The 22,927-nt window shown below is 42.3% G+C and overlaps 1 protein-coding gene across 1 annotated transcript in view; it reads left to right on the top strand.

The window, feature by feature from the left end:
* The window catches only part of EXOC6B (exocyst complex component 6B), a 258,241-nt gene that overhangs the window by 59,315 nt on the left and 175,999 nt on the right, over nt 1-22,927 (top strand). Inside the window, exon 6 of the mRNA XM_009879846.1 lies at nt 15,269-15,340. Within this exon, the coding sequence (XP_009878148.1) occupies nt 15,269-15,340 (72 nt within the window). The remainder of the gene's footprint in view (nt 1-15,268; nt 15,341-22,927) is intronic.

Below are 22,927 nucleotides of genomic sequence, written 5' to 3'. Positions count from 1 at the left end.
TACCATAATACCATCAAGCTATAAGGGGGCAGAATCCATTTGTATTTTTGGAGTGACAGGGGGATCCCAACACTTGACTCAATTGGAAGCTGAAGTGACACTAACTGGGAATGAGTGGCAAAAGCATCCCATTGTGACTGGTCCAGAGCATCCTTGGCGTAGACTAGCTCAGGAAAGGGTTTTTCAAGGACCTAAAATGCTACTGGTGGGCTTTTGGTATGGCTACCCTGGAGATGGAGGAAATTAAACAGCTGTCTACCTTGCCTGGTCTCTCAGAGGACCCTTCTGTTGTGGGGCTGCTGAAGGCTGAAGAACAGGTGCCAATCACTACCACAGTGGTCCCATCAGCGGCAGTGTTGCACCAAATGAGACTGTGATTCCCATCTGTCCTGGTTTGAGGTAAAACAGAACCAGTTTTCTGTTCAGTAACTTCACTTTTTAGCTAGGTCTCTTCTAACTGCTGACATTAACAGCGTATTGTGCAGAAACGGTTTGCTCTCAGAGTGATAAGACCTTTGTTTACAGTTGATGCCAAGCAGAGATGCTCTTACTTATACTTAATGCTATAACACCCAAGGCCAGCTTACTTTATTTACCCCGTTGGAGGGTTGGAAGCAGAAGAACATAGAGGGGTCACATCTGTGAGGAGGAGTGGACAAGACAGGTGACTGAAAACTGACCAACAGGGTATTCCATCCCATCTGCCTCATGCTCAGTATAAAAGCTGAGGGATCAAAGGGGTCAGTCCTCTCTTCTTCAATGGCAGGCGTCTGAGGAGGACTCTGTCTGTTTGTCTGCCTTTGATCCTGATCCTAAATCCAGATCTGGAATTTGATTCCCATCCGTCACTGACTCAAGTCTGGGACTTCCCCAGTGCCAGAGGGTGATGTGATTGTCATCCTGGGAGCTTGATATGATTTTGTATATTTTTCATTATTTCCTTTTTATTATTAATATTTCATTAAGGCATTTTAGTTCCTTCTAAACTCATAAGTCTCTTTCTCTCTCTCCTGCCTCTCCCTGAAGAGAAGTAGGGAAGAGCATCTGTCGTTCTGCCTAGATGGCTAATCTGGCCTAAACCATGATACCATCCATAAGCTTATTCATCAACTAGAGACTTAAGGAGTGATCAGCAAGACTTGCTCACCCCTTAATAATCCCGTATAGCCAGTGTGAAAATCTAATGGAGAGTGGAGGCTAATAGTGGACGTTTGTGGTCTGAATGAAGTCACGCTGTTGCTGAGTGCTGCTGTGCTGGACATGCTAGAGCTTCAATGCAAACTGGAGTCAAAGGAAGCTGAGTGATATGCAACAATTGATATTGCTAATGTGTTTTTCTCAATCCCTTTGGCAGCAAAGTACAGGGCACAGTTTGCTTTCACTTGGAGGGGTGTCAAGTACACTTGGAATCGACTGCCCCAGGGGTGGAAACATAGCCATTTGCCATGGATTGATCCAGACTGCACTGGAACAGGGTGAAGCTCTGGAACACTTGCATTACATTGATGACATCATCATATGGGGCAGCACAGCAGAAGTTGTTTTTGAGAAAGGGAATAAAATAATTTGAATTCTTCTGAAAGCTGGTTTTGCCATAAAGTGAAGTAAGGTCAAGGGACCAGTACCAGATATCCAGGTTTTAGGAATAAAATGTTAGGATGGATGCTGTCAGATCCAATGGATGTGATCAACAAAACAGCAGCTTTTTCTCCATCAACTAGTAAAAAGGAAACACAAACTTTCTTAGGCATTGTGGGTTTTTGGAGAAGGCATATTCCAAATTACAGAATGACGGAATCTTCAGAGTTGGAAGGGACCTCTAGAGATCATCTAGTCCAACTCCCCTGCTAAAGCAGGATTGCCCAGAGCACATTACTCAGGACTGCATCCAGGCGGGTCTTGAAAATCTCCAGAGAAGGGGACTCCACAACCTCCCTGGGCAGCCTGTGCCAGTGCTCTGTCACCCTAACTGTAAAGACGTTTTTCCGTGTGTTGGAACGGAACTTCCTATGTTCCAACATGTGCCCATTGTCCGTCGTCTTGTCACTGGGAACCACTGAGAAGAGTCTGGCTCCATCCTCCTTCAACCCACCCTTTAGATACTTGTAAGCAATAATAAGGTCTCCCCTCAGCCTTCTCTTCTCCAGGCTAAAGAGTCCCAGCTCTCTCAGCCTTTACAGTCTGATTGTGAGCCCTCTCTATCAAGTGAACTGGAAGAAGAATGATTTTTAAATGGGTCACTGAGCAATGACAAGCCTTCAAACAAATTAAGCAGGAAATAGTTCATGCAGTAGCCCTGGGGCCAGTCCAGGCAGGACAAGATGTTAAAAATGTGCTCTACACCGCAGCTGGGGAGAATGACTGTACCTGGAGCCTCCGGCAGAAAGCACCAGGGGAGACTCGAGGTTGACCACTAGGGTTTTGGAGTCGGGGATACAGAGGATCCAAGGTGTGCTATATTCCAACTGAAACAGAGATGTTGGCAGCATATGAAGGAATTTGAGCTGCTTCGGAAGTGGTTGGTAAGGAAGCACAACTCCTCTTAGCACCTCGACTGCTGGTGCTGGGCTGGATGTTCAAAGAAAGGGTCCCTCCCACACGTCATGCAACTGATGCTATGTGGAGTGAGTGGATTGCTCTAATCACACAGTGAACTCAAATGGCAAATCCCAGTTGCCCAGGAATTCTGAAAGTGATCATGGACTGGCCAGAAGGCAAAGATTTTGGAGTATCACCAGAGGAAGAGGTGACACATGCGGAAGAGGCCCTGTTGTATAATAAACTACCAGAAAATGAGAAGAAATATGCCCTGTTCACTGATGGGTCCTGCCAGATTGTGGGAAGGCATGGAAAGTGGAAGGCTGCTGTGTGGAGTCCTACACGATGAGTTGCAGAAGCAACTAAAGGACATGGTGATTCAAGCCAGTTTGCAGAGGTGAAAGAAATCCTGCTGGCTTTGGATATTGCTGAATGAGAAAAACGGCCAGTGCTTTATCTCTGTACTGATTCATGGATGGTGGCAAATGCTCTGTGGGGGTGGTTACAGCAGTGGAAGCAGAGCAACTGGCAATGCAGAGGCAAACCCATCTGGGCTGTCTCATTGTGACAAGATATTGCTGCCTGGATAGAGAATCTAGTTGTGAAAGTATGTCATGTAGATGCCCCTGTAGCCAAGAGTTGGGTCATGGAGGAACATCAAAACAAACAGCAGGTGGATTGGGCTGCTAAGATTGCTCAGTGGCTCTGGTGGATCTGGACTGGTAACATAAGGGTGAATTATTCATAGCTTGATGTGCTCATGACAATTCAGGCCATCAAGGAAGTGATGCAACATATAGATGGGCTCATGACCAAGGGGTGGATATCACCATGGACACTATTGCACAGGTTGTCCATGAATGTGAAACATGCACTGCAATCAAGCAAGCGAAGAGGTTAAAGCCTCTTTGGTATGGAGGATGATGGCGGAAGTATAAGCAGCCTGGCAGGTTAATTATATCACACTCCCACAAACCTGCCAAGGCAAGCGCTGTGTGCTCACAATGGTGGAAACAACCACTGGATCGCTGGAAACATACTCTCTGCCCCATGCCACCACCCAGTACACAATGTTATCCTCGTGGGGATCTGATCTTGGGTGAGAAAAGCCAATAAATCAAATTGTATGATGTTAATTACTAAATAGCCCTGACACTGTATGTCATCATTATAATTGCTATATGCTATATCAATGGTACTACAGTAAGAATCACCCGAACTAATGACAGATGGACTTTGATGAAACCGAGTGAAGTGCAGCGGTGATGGGATCAGAACTGACTTCAGCAACTGGTGCCCAGCAGCTTCCTTGAGATCAACATCTTCAACCTGCAGACCATGGTCATGGGCCGCACCAGATACACCAGCTGTGAGCTCCGAATAAAGCATGCAGCAGTCCAGCACCACACACCATCTCTCCTGTCCTGAGAGACTGTTCTAACATATGGACCCCAAAGTCATGGATTAAGTGAACTCAACAGGCGTTTTAGAGGAAACTAGTGGTCTTGCTGTGCCCACTGATTCAAGAGAAGCATATATTGTGCAGCCAGTAAATTATCTACGTGAGCTTTCTATGCAGCTGTAGAGAGGAACATTTAATTAATTGTGAAGCAATTATCTTGACAAGTAAGTCAAACTCAGAACAATAACATTTTCCCAGTTACTGTGTGGTAGCCAGATGGTAATGCAGACTGTTACTAAGGGCTTGGCTTGCCACCCGTGAGGTTACTGGCAGGTAATCAGTATATTTTTCCCGTTTGGAGGTTTGGATTTCAGTGTTCTGGGAATTAGGCCCACAGGGATGTCCAGTAGATGTTCCATTGTGAATAGAAGACTTTTTTTTTTTTTTTTTTTTATTCTTGCTAGGAAATATTTCTTGCTGTTGCCAAATACCAGGATGCAAATAGAAATATATGTGCTATGGGGTCTGTTTGGCAACAGATGGAAAGCTGAACCAGGCAGGAAGCTTTCCAGAACTTAATGTAGACTCTCACAATTTGGTAAAACACTCTGCGTTGGTAACCTCATTACTGTCTTCCAGTATTGCTGCTGCTTCTGGTCACCTCCCCCTGTGCACAAGCGTACCAGGCTGGTAGTCGTTGACAGCAGTGATCTATGCTGGGTTCAATAGGTGGGTCTGGTGTGCCGAGGCTCTGTGCTGTCCAAAAATAGAAGTAATGAGTTGCAAATGGTGAGTGAGGTCTTGTCCTGCCAACATCCCTCACCCTGTGCATACATTGCAGTTCACATATTTTTTTTTTTTTTTTTCTGCTCTGGAGCATTGACTCTTGGTGAGGGGTTGCTCACGTGGACCTAATGAATAGTTGCTGTGTGGGTCTGTGGTATTGCATCCGTGAAGGCAGAAATTGCTGGTGGAGCAAATCCATAGGGGCTGCTGTAAATGAGAAGGCTGAAGGAAGCTACTCCAGCAGTGACCAGAGGTAGCGTGGGGGTTGTAGACATGAGAATGGTAGAAAGAGTGAGAATTAGTCAGCTCTGGTTATGAGCAAGAGCTGGATGCAAAATCTTGTGGATGGAGAAGCGGTTAAAGAACTGAATCTGGTCCCTAGCCTGGCCAGGAAGGTCCAAGTAACCATGGGCCGAACTTCTTATCTTATAAATACTTAAAGGGAGGGTGCCAGGGGAATGGGAGCAGTCTTTTTTCAGTGGTGCCCAGTGATAGGACAAGAGGTAATGGGCACAAACTTGAATATAGGAAGTTCCATCTTAACATGAGGAGAAACTTCTTTACTTTGAGGGTGGCAGAGCACTGGAACAGGCTGCCCAGAGAGGCTGTGGAGTCTCCCACTCTGGAGATATTCAAAACCTGCCTGGATGCCGTCCTGTGCAACCTGCTGTAGGTGACCCTGCTCTGGCAGGGGGGTTAGACTAGATGATCTCCAGAGGTCCCTTCCAACCTTGACCATTCTGTGATTCAGTACCTCTTTATGCAAGGGGGACTGGAAAGGGAGCTGCAGGACAGAGGGAGAAGCTGCGTTCCCTCTGCTACTGGTTGTGTGGGACCTTTGTTTAACGCTTGGTGTAACCAGGGCAGAAGCCGATGCACTTCTTTCATGTCAAACTTCTTTGCTGTTTGCCTCAATAGGTTGAACTACTATTCCTATGTAGTTTAAAAAAAAAAAAAAAAAGGTAAAAATTCAGGCTGGACCCTGATGCATAAAGCACTGATTGTCCATAGCAAGTATGGTTTCTTCTCCAAAAAGCATGCTGCATAAGGTGTGAGGAGCAGGAGGGAGCTGCCATGTGCTCAGACAGGTGTACTGCCAGCATCCCATGGCAGCTCAGTGGTGGCACCAGTCCATCTGCATGTCCTGCCTATGCTCGGTGCCCTTTTGGCAAACTTTACAACTGCTCTGTTTCCTGACTTTCCTGCTTGGTAATGTTGAAACCACAAGGAAGACGTGCTTCTTTTTCTTTCCTTTTCACTTTGTTACATCTTAATCAATCACCTGAGTTAATGCTGCAGCCCTGGGGTCTGTGTTCTAGCTGCTGCGTGCAAAGCCCTTCGGCACCAACCAGAACATAGAATCATAGAAACATCTAGATTGGAAGGGACCTTTAAAATCATCTAGTCCAATCATTAACCTAACACTGCCAAAACCACCAGTAAACCATCTCCCTGAGCACTACGTCTGCATGGCAAGAGTTGGAGGTGCTGTGAACCCCTCTCTGATTTACCTATAAGCTCCACAGTGAACTTCTTGAGAAACAGGTTCCTGATGGAGGTAGGCCTGCCAATGTGTCTGTCCTACATGGTGGATCTGGTTTAAAAAAAAGCAGTGAAAAATACCCAATATTCATTTTTAGCTTGCAAAATGAGAGCAAAGTGCATTTTCCCCCCTTTTGCTCCTTTCCGCCTCCTCCTCCTTTCCCTGTTCCCTGAAGTCAGATTTTAAACAAGAGTCAGAATTAAGTCCTGCATTGAGGTATTGAGGAGGTGCCCTTTAATATTTTGAAGTATTTTTCCTTTTGTTAGAATAACCCCAAAGTTTCAGAAAAGGATGTGTGTGTGTGTGTAGATTTGGAATAATCTGTTTTTCACCATGCATAAATTAGTGCTGCCTGTAGGATAGAAAAGCTTGACTGGAGCACTGCAAAGCCTGCTGTTGGGAGCAGCCCTCATAAAACAGCCTCTTGAGGGCAGGGGAAGAGCTTCTGATGGGAGGATTCAACCTCAGGCACATGTATTTTGGCCAGACTTTGAGATCGGGATACCCTTTGCTGAGTGCATTGATTAAATCACAGTCACTGCTTGGGAAAGCTTTGTTAATCCATTAAAATCTGCATTTGAATGCAATGCCCAAGTTATTTCTCTCCCTGACCTGTGGCTACCCTAACAGGATGTGTATTTCTGAATATAGACAGTATTGAGAATTGCTTAAATGAAAACACTGAGAGTTGTTTTTACTGGCAAATCTTGGTACTTGTTTTGTCCACTTCTGATGCGCTTTCTGTTTTCCCAGTGATACAACGGGGCAGACAAAGAGGTTTGGGTTTGTAGCTGAGTCTTAGAGTGACTCTGTCTTTGGTCTACAGTTTTGAGGTAAATCAGTTGATGTAAGAATAAAAGCGATCCTCTCTCAAAGGACGTGTATGCATCTCTAGGGAGTCAATGTTACGTGAGTTTTTCTTTAAGCCCTTAAAGTGTAAACTGACAGCTTGGGGGTCCTCGGCTGAGATTGTATGGGATTTTTTTAATGGCTTGGTGTCTTCAAAAGACCTTTCACGGTCTATCAGACAATACTCAGTGCTCAGAAACAATTCTTTCTTGCTGCAAGTGCTCTGGACATCTCCTTCTTGGAGACTCCTGTTTTTTCCATCATTAACTCCAATTTTTAGCACCTGAGATCCTATTAATCCTTGGTAGGATAAGATAGGGTGTGAGACCACCTTCTAGGAAAATTCCCTGTCTGTAGAAGAAGTGGCTGCCCAGCATGATCTGGTAGGTGAGTTTAGGAATCTGAAACTACATGGTCACTTTGTGTGTTTGTTATGGCTATAAGCAGGTTGGTCACAATGCCAGATCCTGTCTTGGTTATTATAATTTTTCTCCCCTTGTGTCCCTTGCACATACTCTAGGATGGTTGGACAACTACTAAATGAGAGCTGTTCTAGTATCTGAAGACCATTATCTTTGTGGAAGTCTTAGAAGGTTCACGGACTAGATGATAGGAAATCAGATGAAGTGGTCAGAAGTTATTTTTTGGTTGAGTTGCAAAAATGGCATCTGTCAGAGCAGCCTCTAGCGTAGCTTGTGAAAGAAGTGGAGGCAGCTCCATCAGCTATGGGTCAGTTGCTTTGTTCTGCATTTGATGTATGTTTTGTGGTTACTTTTTTTTTTTTTTGTCTTCCTTCCCTCTCTTCCCCTATAATTCGTGCTTTAAAACAAAGCTCCTGTGGCTGTGGTCATAGGGTTTGGTGAAATAATTAAAATAAAACTAGATCTGCAACATAAAGGGCTGTTCTGTGTTGCCTGCAAGAGCTGGGCTGAGTGGTTTCAAGTCATCCATCTATTGGTTGATTATCTTCAGATAAAATTAGTGCCTCAAAATTCCCCAGACAAAAGTGAGTGAAATGTGTGATTATAGCCTCTTGACTTCCAGGGTACACTGTGAGGATAGGGTACTGTAAGTTAAATGATTTTTACACAGTTGTTTTCTGTAGCAGTGATCAGGATGTTTGCTTGTTAGAAGGGTCAGAGCAATCATTGCACTCATGTTTTGCTCCTGCTGTGCTTCATTCATTTCACATACCTGTAAGTATGTACTTGGAGGTGTAGAGCAACCTTATTTTTGGCTGATGGGTTTGTGAAGCAACAGGCAGTTTTACCTCCTCGTTTGGTTGTTGCTTCATCAATGCTGTTTTCTATTTATACGTGTTTAAAAAGATTTGAAATCCCACCATAATGACCTAAAAGTAACACAACTGGAATGAAAGAAGAATGTTTGCTGTCTGGGCTTTTATTGTTGGATGTTTATTATATGAATAGGTTTTGTTAGGATTGGGTAACATTAATGCTATGGGTACTAATGCGAGCACAACACTTATGTGATGGACAGGAGATCGTTTGTCAGTCCATTTACCGCTTGCTATGACCAGTGCACTGCCACTAATATTTGCAATAGTAACACGTTAATGCAGCAGTGAATGATCTCTGTGATGCACGGATATCAGATGACACTTGTCTGCTATTGCTACCACTTAATGAGGAAAAAGGAATAGTAACATATTGAGCTACCATTAAGGAAGGTTCGTTAAGGACCTGGGAACAAAAGCATTTAGGAACTAAAGGCAGCAATGCTTGAAGAGGAGAGAAGTGTGTTACCATAGAAATCAGTGTAAGGTGGGAACAAGCAGCCTCTGTGCTGGATGCCATCTTCTGTGAAGCAGTTTGGAGCCGGTTCCTTCAGCATCCCACATCACTGCATCTTGGATGCAAGTTTTATGTTGGCAGAGCCACAGCTGGCGGAGTGGAAGGCGCAGAGCAGCAGCAAATGATGCTTGCGAGGGACCTAAGGAAAGCCATTAGGAATTGTTATTTAAAACCAAACCAAAACAAAAATACATGTGGAGAAGTGCTAAAATTGTGATACTGCAAATACTTGAAGGTAAAAATAGCTGTATTAAAATTATGTAGTATTTGATCCACAATTTCCTTGCAGTTTGGCTGCATCAGAAAATAGATCAGAAGAGAAACTTTTAAGGGAAGTCACGTGTTTTTCCTTGTTCTGATGTTTTTAGCTATACCTTTGACTTCCACACATTTTTCCATTTTGCTTTGATCAAAGTGATTTACTAAAAGGTTGCCCTGACTTTGCTAACTTGCTGTGTACAACTGGCATTATTTCACTAAAGGTACCGATCAGTTGAAACTCAATGTGTTTAATGTCCCTGTATCTAACCATGCCCCTATGTGCTGTAATTCCTCAACTTCGACATTATTTTTTAGTAAATGGATAGGATATTTGAGACTGTAATAACCAGTACTGACATTGGTGCCTCCCTCTGAATACAGAGAACAGAATGAAGTGTTTTATGTGACCCAGAAATCTAAGAACTTGTCTCTTGGCCACTAAAGACCTGTTGATGCTTATTAGTTTAATTTGCATCTTCCTAAATTACCACCTGAATATTTACTTTCTGACTGGCAGAATTTGTGGTTTAGTGAGGGTAGGACACAAGTGGGGGCAAGAAACAGCCTGGGGAAATGCAAAACTTCGAAATTGTCAAAGGTGAAGGTTGCTCACATCAGGTTCAGGCTTTTTTTTTTTCTACCTCTGGTAGAAAAGATGGCAGTAATGTCATCTGTAGAAAAACTGTCTTAGGTTGCCAGGCATTAGAGGTGCCCCTCTGAGATCCTGAAAATCAGGCTAAAATGAAAACGCATTCATTTGTCCTTGAATAGTCTTCCAGCTCCTGAAGACCCACAGTGGCTCAGGTGTCCCTGGTGCTAGTTTGGGCCCCTTTTGCTGCGGGTCACGGTGAAGGACCTGCTTTGTTTCTGTGTAATCGCTTTGTTTTAGCCCTCAGACTGAGTAGTGCAGGTTTCCAGGGTAAGGTTTTGTACTTTTTTTTTGTTGTAAAGATGAAAGAAGCCCTTGCAGAGAGGTAAGCTCACTCCACAGAGTCCCATACTTAATACACGCTTTTTAATACTGTTACTAAAGATTTTATTTATTGGCTGTGAGGTTGAAGCTACTGATGTTGGTGTAGCCTGCTGAGCGGGGAATGAGGATAATTACCAGGAAACTATTATGTGGCCTTCAGCAAAACTGCTCTCCCTTCTTGGCTGGTTGTGCTGCAGATCTCGGAAGGAGACCTCATTCCTCACCGTGGCTGAAACAGAGAAATTGCAGAGTAAGCGTTTTCCTGTATGGAGGGCTGAGTGCTGGTGTGTGCGGAAGGGGTTGGTGTGCGGTAGCTGTCTTAACTGGACATGATTCAGAGGCCCTTCTGGACCTCTAGTCTGTTGGGTTTTTTCTTCTAGTAAGCCATGATAAATAACTGTGTGCTTTGTTCAGCACATGGCAGCGTGCACACTTATTGCTTCCATAAGACAACTGCAAACTACTTGGCCAAAAAAGTGATGTTCGACTGCGTGGGGCAGTAACTTTAGAAACATAATTTCCGCACCCTTGTGTATCTGCAGAGTCTCTCAGCTTGCCAACTTTGTATGGTTTACACAATTCATCCTGTACTGCGAATCTGCTCTGGTTCCACCAATGCTTTTTCAGGTGTGAGGATGCCTTCAGCCTCCTCTCTCTGCCTTCTTTGGTGGCAGTGATGTTTCCTCTGGCTGGCTTTGGAAATATGCTTGGGTTGTCCTGTGGGTGGTGAGGAGTCCTGTAGGTGGTGGACTGGGGTCCTGTGTATCTGTGAACCCCACCAGCAAACAGAGGAAATGTGGCAATTTTTTTTTTCAAGTCACAGGATAAGGTGTTGGAATAAGTCACCAATACTTGATGTATCCAGTATGTTGGAAGAGCACCAAGCATTAAAAAAAAACTGATCTGACTATAAGGTCTATTTCAGATGAATATCTGAGTTCTTTTAAGGGGTGAAGGTCTTGATTTATTAATTGCATGTCATTAATAACCTGCAACTGCAAATCAGTCTAGTCTGGAAGGTGCTTCTTGTGTCTTATGACTCTTTTTTCTAGTTGGAATTTTGCAAGCTGTTTTTTTTTGTACCCTGTTAAGATGCGGTTGTCTTTTCTCTCTCATCCATTTCACTGAGTTTAGGAGGATTTTTCTGTTTTATTTCCTGCTAGATTTCCCAAGATGCAGTCTGAGAGCTGCTGGTCTGAGTGCAACATTCAGTGCTTTAGCTGTCTCCTAAGCCACCCTCAAAAAACAAAACAAAACCAACCCAAAAACCAACAATGCACCCACCCCCAACACCCAGAAAAGATGAAATACATTCCTGCCCTGTTGTGATTAGGAATTATGGTCTACTTGTTTTCTAAACATCTTTTTTAGTCTCACAACCAATATTAGACTAAGTTAAGAATTCTTGATTTTTGTCTAACAGGTTTTCTTCTTCCCCTTCTCCTTTTTTTCTTTTATTTTCTTTTATTTAATTAATTATTTATTTTATTTCAGGTGGTAAATTTTAAGTTTTCAGCCAGTTATTACTAAAAATGGTGGTAGAAAAATAATCCCCTTGCCATCTTAGCAGGAGGAATAATATAAGAGAGTGTAGAAATAAAATTGAATAAAAACTTTGAAGGCCATCCAGGACACAAAGAAGGGTTAGTTTCTTTGAAGATGTGGAAAATTACAGTTCAGTTGGAAACCTCAGTAAAAACCAGTTGGAAAGTATTGTTTATCAGAAGTTCTGACCAAATGTGAACTTCAGGTCAAGTTGCTGAATACTGGATGGTAGTTCCCAAAAATCATACAGTGGGATTAGTAGTAGAATTGAGACAGAGGCATTGCTTTAGCCGGGTTTTGGTGAGGGCTTTGTTTGTATCACGCAAATATGTGGGAATGTGCATGTCATTGGTGATGTGTGAAGTATGTTCTCAACGCATACCTGTGAAAAATTTTCCAGACTTAACTTGAAGCAGAGGTGCATGATTTGGGGATGTCTCATAAATTGGAGATATGGGAAGAAGGAAAGTGAACAGGGAAAATAAAAACTGATTTCTTATTCACCCGGTGTGCACCCTTCCCACCAGATCATGAGCTATCTGAAAACCGTGAGCACTTTTTCCGAAGGTTATTGATTGTAGGTGCACTTATATTTTTAAAGTTATTCTTTTCTTTAATGATGGATACAGACTTGTCCAATTCCCATAGTCATGTTGATCTGGAATCTCTCATTTTATTGTAATGAAGAAAGAACTGGAAAAGTCTTCCTCCGTGGAGCAGTAGTTTTTCTGTTATCACATGAGATGGGTATTAAACCGTTCTGGTCATGTGTGGCTCTTGAAGAGCGATCAGAAGCAAGGCATTTATCTGTGAATCTGTTTTCAGCCAGGCATGGTTATCCCAGCAGCTCTGAAGAACATGGCAGGTAAGTTGGTATGAGCTGCTAAAGGACACAGTGAGCTGGTTTTACAGATATACTAAAGAAGGGGTGGAAGTTAGAGGTACTACGAGAAACTTTACTGGGGGTCCTTTGGAGACCTTCTGGGTACATAGGTTGTCTGGGTAGGATGGACTAAAGAAAAATATTTGATGTGAAATCAATTGCAGTGGACCGTAGGGTGTCCTAAAGGACTGAGCTTTCTAATGGCCAAAATTCATATGGGAACAGAGGGACCTCATTTTTTCTCTGACAAATTAAAGTAGAGGAGAACACCTGCGCTTGGAGTGTTACCTTTTAAATAAAATTTTTAATTAATCTTTCGACCTGTCCTCCCCAGTTGCTGCACCTTGCAGGACATAGAATAGTACAGTTCAGGCAAAAATTGCAAGCGAAGAATGTCATGGGCCTTACTGAAGATCTTCATGTCAAGTGTTAATTTTATTTCATCTGCAAAGCATCACTTCATGCAACTCAGTATTTGCCTTTGTTAAGGATTAGGGCTTTATACAGAAGTTGTCCTAATATTGCTAGAGTTATGGTTTTATTGTACAAAGATGTGATAATTTGAATCTCCGTCAGGGTTAGGAAGCAGGATTTACAATGCAAGGCTTGAGGAACTTAGTATCTCTGATTTATCGAAGAGGATATCAACCTCTACTTCTCTGTGTGTTTGTTAGAAAACAGTGATAGTAGCTACTGTTTTAATATAAGCAGCCAAAGTTTTGATAAGATGCAATGGTGAAGGTCAAAGCTGGGTAAAGGCTTGGGGGTGGAGGTAATGAGCTACTGGAACAATCCATCAAGATTTGTGGTGGACATTGCATCATCCCTGGAAAACTTTTAAAATCAGAATGACTTGTTTTTTCTAAAAGCATTATGTTCCAGTTCAACCACAACTACTGACCTTGAAGTAGCTGTTAATTAGGGAATGACTCCTCATCTGTGTTGTTCAATATGTCACACTACCTGACTACTGTGATCTCTTAAAATTTTATGCCTTATAAGAATAATAGATTCATAGTTCATGTTTTTCTTCTTGTGGTGAAGACCAAATTAAAAATAAAAAAAAAAAGAAGAGTTTAAAGAAAAAGTAAGTTGAACGCAGCTCCAGCAGCCAAGGATTTTGGTGTTCTGATTTTGACTCTGATAGTGCTCGTTGTGTGGCCTTGGGCAAGTTATTAATCCACGTGTGCCTTAGTTTGCCAATTTGTCCAATCCGGCTAACTTCACTCACCTAATAGGGTGACGTGTTTTTAACATGCTGTTAATGTAAATGTGGAATCATTACAAGCTTTTTATTGCTATTTTGTTTATGACAAAGGAGAATATTTGTGTTTAGAGTAGATGCCCATTTTCCAGACCTACTTCATTTAACTCCTGGGAGATGTTTTGACTCTTCAAAAGAGGATTTTTCTTGACTTGGGGCCACTGCTGTGGTACTCTGTCCCGCCAAGTTCAATGTTCTTCTGGATAGAATAAAAAGTGTTTATGGATTTTGATGAAACTTGAAAAGTCTTGGATTGTTAAACTTGCTGTGTTACGGGAAAATGAATCAAGTTCTGACTCATGGAGGAGGACTGACCTTGGGGGGAGAGGGCAGCATTGTACACACCACAGTTTGGCTTACTAGGAAAGTATTTCTTTGGTTGTCTCTGGCATATATTTATTCTTGTTGAATTATTACCATTGCCTGATTTCAAATGGTACCATTAAGGATGAGACATGGTCTTGGTGCCCTTCTCTGAATTTTTTCTCTTTGTTACTGTATGTATATAGGTACATTTTGTTCCCTCCAAACCAACCATTTCCAGGCTGGAGGGTTGTCTGCTTCTTCTCAGTCCAGACCAAGGTGTTTGGGCAGCTTAAAGGACAACAGTTTTTTTCTGTAGGAAAAGTTAATTTCAAGCAAGAAGATTACCATTAATGTTTAAGTGTTCACAAAATCTCAAAGGTCAACAGACCAAACCCGGACAGTGCACAGTGGGTGTTAGTCCTCTCCAGATATACTTACTAAAGGTAGTGAAACAACTCAAGGTGCAATGCTGTTGATTTTTCTCATCCTGTAGGATTTGAAAATCTGGCATATCTGCAATAGTAGTTGAACGTTTTTAAGTGTTACTTAACACAGCTCTTAAGAGAAGTCTGTTTCTTGTTCCTTCTCCCTTCAGGTCAATGTGCCGTGTTTATGCCATGCTTTGTGTAATTTGTAGATGGGTGCTAATGGATCTCCATGGTCCTTGTGGAGCTGGGCAACCTGTTTTGTCCATTGTAGCTCTGCACCAGCCACTTTCCTGGACACTTGGGCTGTGCTCTACTCTGATCTCTCATGAGTGCATGTCCTTCAGCTTTTACTGCTTTCTTGGGTCCCAGGCAGATGCTTCACTTCTCTGTCCCTCCTAGCCTTTCAGTCTTTTCTGAATGTGTTCGCCTGACCTGTCTTTCCAAGTGTATCAGTTGTGGTTTGAATTTCCTGTATTGCTCAGGACTTCAAGTTCCTTTGAAGTTTGTTGTCTTCAGTTGTGCAAATACCTTAATTTGGTGTCATTGGCAGGTTTCTGTGCCATTTACTTCTACTGTTCATGAATTTTTGCTGTCTGTCTGCTCTCTGTCTTCTCTGCTTTGTTGTTGTTGCATCTGTGGTTTTTTTTTTTAATGTGTGTTCCCTTCATTTCCTAAGGATTGCAGATACAATCAATGGAAAATAATTGCCAGGATATTCTTCAGTCTTCTGCTCTCTCCAAATATTAAGGTACTTTGTACTTGATGTGTCTATTCACTTAATCGCTCTCTTTGATAGTAACATGGACCTAATTTCTAGTCTACCTTTGGCTTTCTTTGAAATACTCTGATTTTGTGCCACTGCTTTGGCTTTCTTTGAAATACTCTGATTGATTTTGTGCCACTAAATTGCAAACCCAAGTTCCCTGGCTGAGTACTTACAGTTCACTAACCTTCGCTGCAGTGGAAGAAATCAGTCAAGTTTTGCTTGCTGATGGAAAAACTCCAAATTTTCCAGTCTAGTCATCTGCTGGGGTATGAAACCAGAGCAGTTTTTCACCAGTCTTCTTGAATTTGGACGCCAGAACTAAATCTGGTATATTAGAAGTCATGACAATACTTCTATGCTTGTACATCTGAATTGTACTATCTACTGAGCTAAAAATGGCTTGCTATCCCACCTTCCATTTCATTGCATAGCAGTGCAAGAGGATGAGTGTTTTGCCTGTATATGATACGATGACTGCCCTTAGCAGTACAGAATAAGATACTATTAAACAAATTTTTGCCAGTTCTGCATTTTCACAGGAAAAAAATATACCCTTCTGTTTTGTTAGAGAAGCAATCCATTGGACTGTTTTACCCTTGACGTGCTTAAAAAAAGAAATCACTGATAATCTTAACTCAATCAGCCATTGATTTCTTCATGTATCCTCTCGCTTCCCATATCAGCTATCTACACATCCTAACACCAGATTTTTATTTTTTTTTGTCAGCTTGACCTTTTCTCTTTATTCCATTTGTCATGTTCTCTTTTTCTTTTTTTTTTCTTTTTTTTTTTTGTATAGCCTCCTTAACTTCTGTCTGAGCCAGGTTGCCTTTTAACTAGCATGGCTGCCTTTTTCAGTTGTGGGATTGTGGCTTTTGGAGCATCTAGTTAAAATGTTCTTAAACAATTTTCAATTAGTCTTCATATTTTTCTGATTACGTTCTTTTTCCCCAACTGATTTGGCTCATAATTGTTTTCAGCTTGATGAAACTGTCTCTTTTTAAAAGTGTATGTGTGTGTATATATGTGTGTTATATATACATATGTGTATATGTGTACTATTGGTACTATTTTATTCCTACTTTAGGTGATTTTTGGGTGCACGTAGAATTGTGATCAAGTCATGGTGACTTGCATTTTAGCTATCAAAATGTGGGATAAAACATGGCTGCTGGTTAAAAACTTTATTTTTCCAAATGGGCACTAGCACAGGGGATACTGATTTAGGGGTTTGTTGGCATTTAGCAGATGGTGTTTCTGTTGTGAAGGGGCATCATCTCCAGCCCTTGGATGTCTGAACAACCTCAGCTCCAGCTGAACTGGCTGCGTGGTGTGTTATATCCCTGAGGTTAATGCTGTGTTAGCTCGGGAGTGATTTAAAAAGATAAATGCTGCCTTCACGCTGGTGTCAGAAGTGCTGTGGTCCATGTCAGAGCAGGTGCATGAGTTTCCAGGTGAGATGGTATTGCCTTATGTGTGCTCTGCAAACCTGGTGGAGGGGCAGTAGTGGGAAGGTGGAAATTTCTTATGATGAACTGGAAAAGTGGAGGAAAGCCCAAGTTACTGTGGAAGAGCAAGGCAACATAACTGCAGGCTGGTCCAAGTCCAGATAGTGTCACTTGGAGATCTTTGCTGTAAACTTCACAGCAGCATTCAAACCAAATGGGGATACTATTTGTGGTGGAGCAAGCAGGAGAGGGCTGCTATGGCAGAGGTGAGGCAGTGAAACCATACAGCAGAACCAACGTGCAACAGCTACCCACGGGAGAAGGACATGAACCTCTCCTCCACCAGCGGAACCCCAGTAAGATGTTCTGCACGAGGAGCCAGTGAGATGTCCTGCACCGAGCCAGCATCTCTCCACGGAGCTGTGCAATACAGATAACTATTTGGCTGGATCAAGCCCGCAGTGCTGGGGATGCATTTGGAGGCTCTGATGGGAGGGACCGTCCCAGATTACCCCCCAGCTGACCTTTTCCTTGAGCTGGATGGAAATGATCAGTGCTACGAATGTAAATGATCAGCAGTTGGGCTCCATCTGCAGCTGGTTAATTACCCGTTCACACAATATGTTGTTAGGGGTCATCTGGTTCCAGTTTCACCATAAACAGAAGTAAATGTTGGGAACATACTTTTCTACATCCAGTTTCACTTGTTGTGGATACTTGAAATAGTTTGCAACCCACATCTTTTGGTTTTCGAGGAGGGCTTTTGGCCAGGGAGCCCTGCGACCATTTGAGATTTTTTTTTTCTTTAAAAAGTGCCCTGGAGGTTGCATTGTAGGGACTTTCCTTATGCAAAACATAAAAGTGCTGTTTTTTAAAATTATAACCATATTTTTCATTAAAATCAGTTGGAGTCCCAATAAACAATCGACTCCGAAAATTTTCCAAATGTTTGCTGCAGTGCTGTTTCTATTTTTAATTATTTTTTAGAAAAGTGTTTTTCTTAAAAACACAGCTTGGTTTATAATTTAAAGAAGCAATCTAGTAACTCAGAAAAAATGCCCATGTATATAGCTCTTTATTGCAATATAATTAAAACCTACTGTACATTTGAATGTAAGAATACTTCTGTAGCAGTGTCCGATGATTTCTGACATTTGGCTTATTGTGGGAACTTTTTTTTCTGTTACTGACTCTCCTCAAAGACTCTTCCAGTGTATTAATACATTTGTTTTATATAAATTGAGAACTGTGTGCATATAGAGGGAGATGTTCAAAACTCTGTAACAGTGAAACACAGAAATGCCTGGTTCATAGCAGTAAGGCATGGTTTTCACACTGCATCAGTCTTTGGTATTGTTATTTGTAGTCCGTATTCACAGCTTTATTAATTGTTTTGTTATCTGGTGCAAGATTTGTTTGCTTTCATAAGAAAAAATACAAAACTAAAGAACAACAAACCTCACTTTTCCATCAAAATTTTTCATATCTGCTTTATAGAGAAGAAGGAAAAATGTTTTTAAGGTATTAAATTTTTTTTTTTAATTGCAATCCTGTGCAAGCTGGAGATTGAAGGGTGTTAGAGGGTAGTCTGACACAGTTTCTGTAAAATGCCAAGTGTCCAATGAAAATACTTCTTTCTAGAAAGAACCAGGCCCTGCAAGAAAGACGTGGTGATGGGGAACCTCTCCCTGCTGCAAACAAAAATGGGGTGAGAGGAGGAAATTTGGAGTTTACCCATCTTTGTTCTGCTTTAACCTTCTCCACCAGTCACTGCTGTGTCTGCTCATCTCAGGGGCTGAGCCAGGAAACCTGTTTCAGCTGATCTTAACTGCTGGAGCAGGCAGGTTGGCTGGTTAGACATCCAGCTTTGGCCAGATGTGTAGGATATAGAGGTTGAATAGGAGGACTTGCTTGGTAGGGGTCTGTCAAAGATAGCAGCTGAGCTTGTGGATTTGTTAATTTTTCTTATCTATGGACACCAAAAAACCTTTGCAAAGCTGCTAGCTAATAACGGTCATGCTTCTGGGTGCAAAGCTTCTGTCACATGTGTTTCACATGGTTTAAATCATCCTGTGCAACCAAGCAATCAGTTCTGTGCTTCTGGGTTTTGGCTCAGCGAAGTAGAGTGTACTGAAGCCCAAGGAATTCCTAGAGCTGGTGCCCAGTGTTGGAGTTTCATTGACATCTTCACCATAGAAAACTGCTCTCTTGCTTCTTTCCTCCAAAGGCAAGGAGAGAGGGGAAAGTGAATTTGCTGAAGTAGTTTCCATGTTGCTCGAAGCCTGTTATGCTTCTAGTGAACGATCCAAGCTGTGAGTGCTGACTGGGTAAATCCACATAATAGTTTTGCTTTTCATCTGTTCCAGGGTCATTTCTGTTGTGAGACTCGTTTGAAAGCAATTTAAATTGTCTGTTTTTCAGGGGCCTCTTGGACATACAGCTGTAGTCACAGCAGATGCAATGCTCGCAGATAAGGATGTGAAATTTCTACTTGATGTTAACATGTTTTCATGTTTCTTGAGGGACATGAATGGTAACGTGGGATTCTTGGTCTGAGTCCTCAGCTGGATGCAACATGTTTCAACTTGCATTTAGGTCTCTGCTTAAGAGTTTTGCCTTTAATCTACTTAACAAGTGTCTGTAATTATCAACAAATACTTACTACCCTGTGAATGGGTGAGGGTCCAGCATAATCAACTTTGGTTTTCTGCTGAGGACCTGTGATAGGAAACGTCTTGGGTTGGTTCAAATACACTATGCATAACTTCCCATACCTCTTACTGCCCTGTCGTGCAGGTGGCCATTAGGTCTCTAGGAATTTCTGTGGGCTTCCTGGAGACCTCTTACCACCTGAGCGACGTAGAGGATCTTAAGTATTGAAGTATCACCTGTACCCATTGCCTTAGCCAGGCTAAGCTGCCTCTGGCAATAAATGTGTGGAAGGAATTTTGCCCTTGTCCTCTCTGTTAAAAAGACAATTGTTTTTTTTTTTTTTTTTGGGTGATCCTGCTAAGCAGTGTTACCTTTCTCCTGGTTTTCTAAGTCCTGGGCACTGAGAATTTTCATGAGACCTCCCACAAGGATGGCTGTTGTGTTAGAGCCACTGAAATGCCTTTCTTGTTGGCTCCATTCAGAAGATGAATGGTTTTCTGAAGTTTGCATGAGCAATAGTTTGGTGACTTCTTAGACTCTGAACTGCCATAACTTCTTTCTCTTTCCTCTTATTGTTTTTCCTCTAACGCCTTTACAGTGGGCATTCTTGACAAAACTAGGAATGAAGTCTCTGCCGAGAGCCTTACAGAAGAGCAGAGATCCATTTTGCTAAAAGGGCTTGGGAGGAACCTGAGCTGGCTTTTATGTTGAGATTGGTATCTCTTTCAACACATCTTCATTACTTGTTGCTGAGTTCTTAATCATGTTTTGCTGAGGAGACTAAACAATTTCGTAAGAACTTCGTGATGCGCAGTATCCGTTTCACATTTTTGCTGTTGACTTCTATAGAGGATAAGCATCCATCAAGAGAACTACAATTTATCATTGTTTCATGAAAAAGGGCAGTAGCATTGTTAAAGCCCAATTGGAACCCTTTGGTATGAAGAGCCTCCAGGGATAAATGCAAATTTATACTGGCTTTTAAGGCAGACATAGCCCAGAAGTCCCTTTTAAATCAGAAGATGGAAAGATTGTTTTATCTTTGGTAACTCTTTCCAGAAGACCTACAAAGCTACTACGTGAGCCACAGCTTGTCTATATCTGGGGTTAGGATCTATAGTCACTTGTTTTCTGTGGCTTTGTGGTGGAGCTGGAGGGTTGATCTTGAGACATAACACTAGGATCCTTTAGTTGGTAGGATTGGTCATTTTGAATGGCACTTGCCACCTTTTCTGGAGGGAGGGAGGGGTGAAAAGAGTTTTATATTGCTATTGAGAAAGCATATTGGTCCCAGATATGGTGGCTTCGGGATTGTGGGAAAATAGGCTGGCTTTATGGTAGAAGCAAATTGTGGGGAATTGTTTCATCGGTCATCCATGAAGGGCTGGCTTGGGGCATGGGAATGGTTTTAGTCATGGACCAGATATAATGCCCCCACCCTGTGTTCCCTCTCCTCCTTCAAGATCTGTTCTTAATACAGACCCACAGAATTTGTTTAGTCAAGTCTCTCATGGCTTGTGTTCGACAAGAGGATGCTTCCCTGTAGAGTCCTAATATACCATGAAACTTGTATCCTTGATTGCCCACACTTAGGCAAATATCAGTACTGAAATGACCCTGTAAAGCTGATCAGACCATGCTGACCATTGTTCCTCATAAATAAATATTTCCCAAATTTTCACAAAGCTATCTCCAGAGTGTGATATTCCAGTATCTACTTGGACATTAAGTTGACCATCTTTGTGTCAGGACTCCTGAAGTCCTGGGATAAATGGATGGTGTTTGGCCATTCCTCCTGAAGGAGACTGTTGTTGTGTAGGGACTGTGGATGAGTCCCCATTGCTCTCTTTCTTCAGGCATTCACCCACCTGTGGGGCTGCTTCTCTACTCAGCATTGCTTAGGTCTTTCCCATTTTTTTTCAGCTTTCAGTACAAAATTCCCTTGTCATGTTCACAGACCTTGCATCACAGACCTCGGCTCAGCTTGTTCGTCCCTCCTGATGAAGACATTTGTCTTTTCTGTCCTTGTAGAAGGCAATGCTTACACTGGTGGTCTGTTTGTCTTCCTGAACTACAGCTACCATTCCTGGCTTTCTCTGCAATCTTCTAGATCCAGTCTGTTGATGTGTGATGTGTGGGTTCACTTAGCACCACTTAATTTTCCCATTTGTTTGCAACATCTCTCTTGAAGTAGCACAGTTCTCTATCTTAGACCAGGCAGTAGCCCTGGTCAGTGAAAAGTGCTTTAAATTGGGCTGCTGCCATTACCCTTGAGGAGAGTTTATTGATAACTTCCCACAGTAGCACCTCATAAGCGTGAGGGCTCTCATTTTTCCTTCTGTTTTACATTTAGCATGCTGGAATAGAAATTTCCTCCCCCAATTAGGAGAGCAGCCAACTTCCTTTTTGTACATTGTGTTGCAGCATCTCTCAAGGTTATTTTTAAAACCTTGTTTTACTCTGGCTCTTGGATGGCAAGAGGTGATTGCTGACTCCAGGCTGGGCAGTACAGGAGCTATGACTGAAGGGCAGAAATTGTGTCTGTCGAATCCCAATGGCTGCTTGGAAGAAGGCTTAGCATCATCCTTCTGTGCCCCTTGGGACCAGTGAGGGGACAGTATCCTTCCATAGTCTCTTTTATCTATCCAGTTTGTTGCAGAAGTTTAATGCCCTGTTGTATTTGATGGTGGTTTTTACCCTCCCTGCGTACCAGGAGTAGTATTTTTGCATAACGGATCATTACACAGCCAGGACTGACACTTCTAAATGGCTGAAGAACGTGAAAAAATTTAGACTGGGTAACATGCACAGCCTAATTAGTTAATCTTCGGCTCCAGTTGTGTTTTCGGTTCTCTAACAGCATAGGGCAGGGGTATGCAGCAGCACAGGTGAGTGGCTGGGTCACCTGCTAGGTGGGCTGGTGCTGTGTTGCATGGTTTTGTGTGTTGTGTTACCTTCATTGATCTTATTTAATGCATCTGGCCATTAGTGTGTATCTACAAACTTGTGTGTGCAAAACAGAAATTGCATTTAGAGTTTTCAAAGCTTTTCTGGTCCAATGAAAACTTTGAGTTTCTTTGTTGGAATCATCTTCTTTCTAATTATTTTATTTTTCCATTTGCAAATGAATTAGCCTGTATTATTTTTCAGGTTAGGGAGCTGTGGGAACTTTGTGGTGGTGTCTGCATGAAGGACGTTGACCTGTCATCCCATGTCCAGGGTGTTTGTCCTCTTGGCTCAACACAATAGCGCATGGCCCCAGTCATGGGAATCCTGCTGTAATGAGGGTGAGCTGCAAACCTCTCCTTAAAAAGGGTAGCTGTCCATAAAATCTAGTATGTGAAATCCTTTTCCAAAGAAATTTTGGGGGACTGCCTTAAACAATAAAAATAACCATTGGGAAGAGCTTTCTTTGAGATGTTTTAGGTAATGGTTTCTTTGTTAAGGTTTTGAGAAAGATTTTCTTTTG

This window comes from Charadrius vociferus, unplaced genomic scaffold (assembly GCF_000708025.1).
Source record: "Charadrius vociferus isolate BGI_N301 unplaced genomic scaffold, ASM70802v2 scaffold502, whole genome shotgun sequence".
In the NCBI taxonomy this organism is placed as follows: domain Eukaryota; kingdom Metazoa; phylum Chordata; class Aves; order Charadriiformes; family Charadriidae; genus Charadrius; species Charadrius vociferus.
The sequence above is the reverse complement of the archived record's forward strand: the minus strand, read 5'-3'. Positions and strand labels throughout refer to the sequence as shown.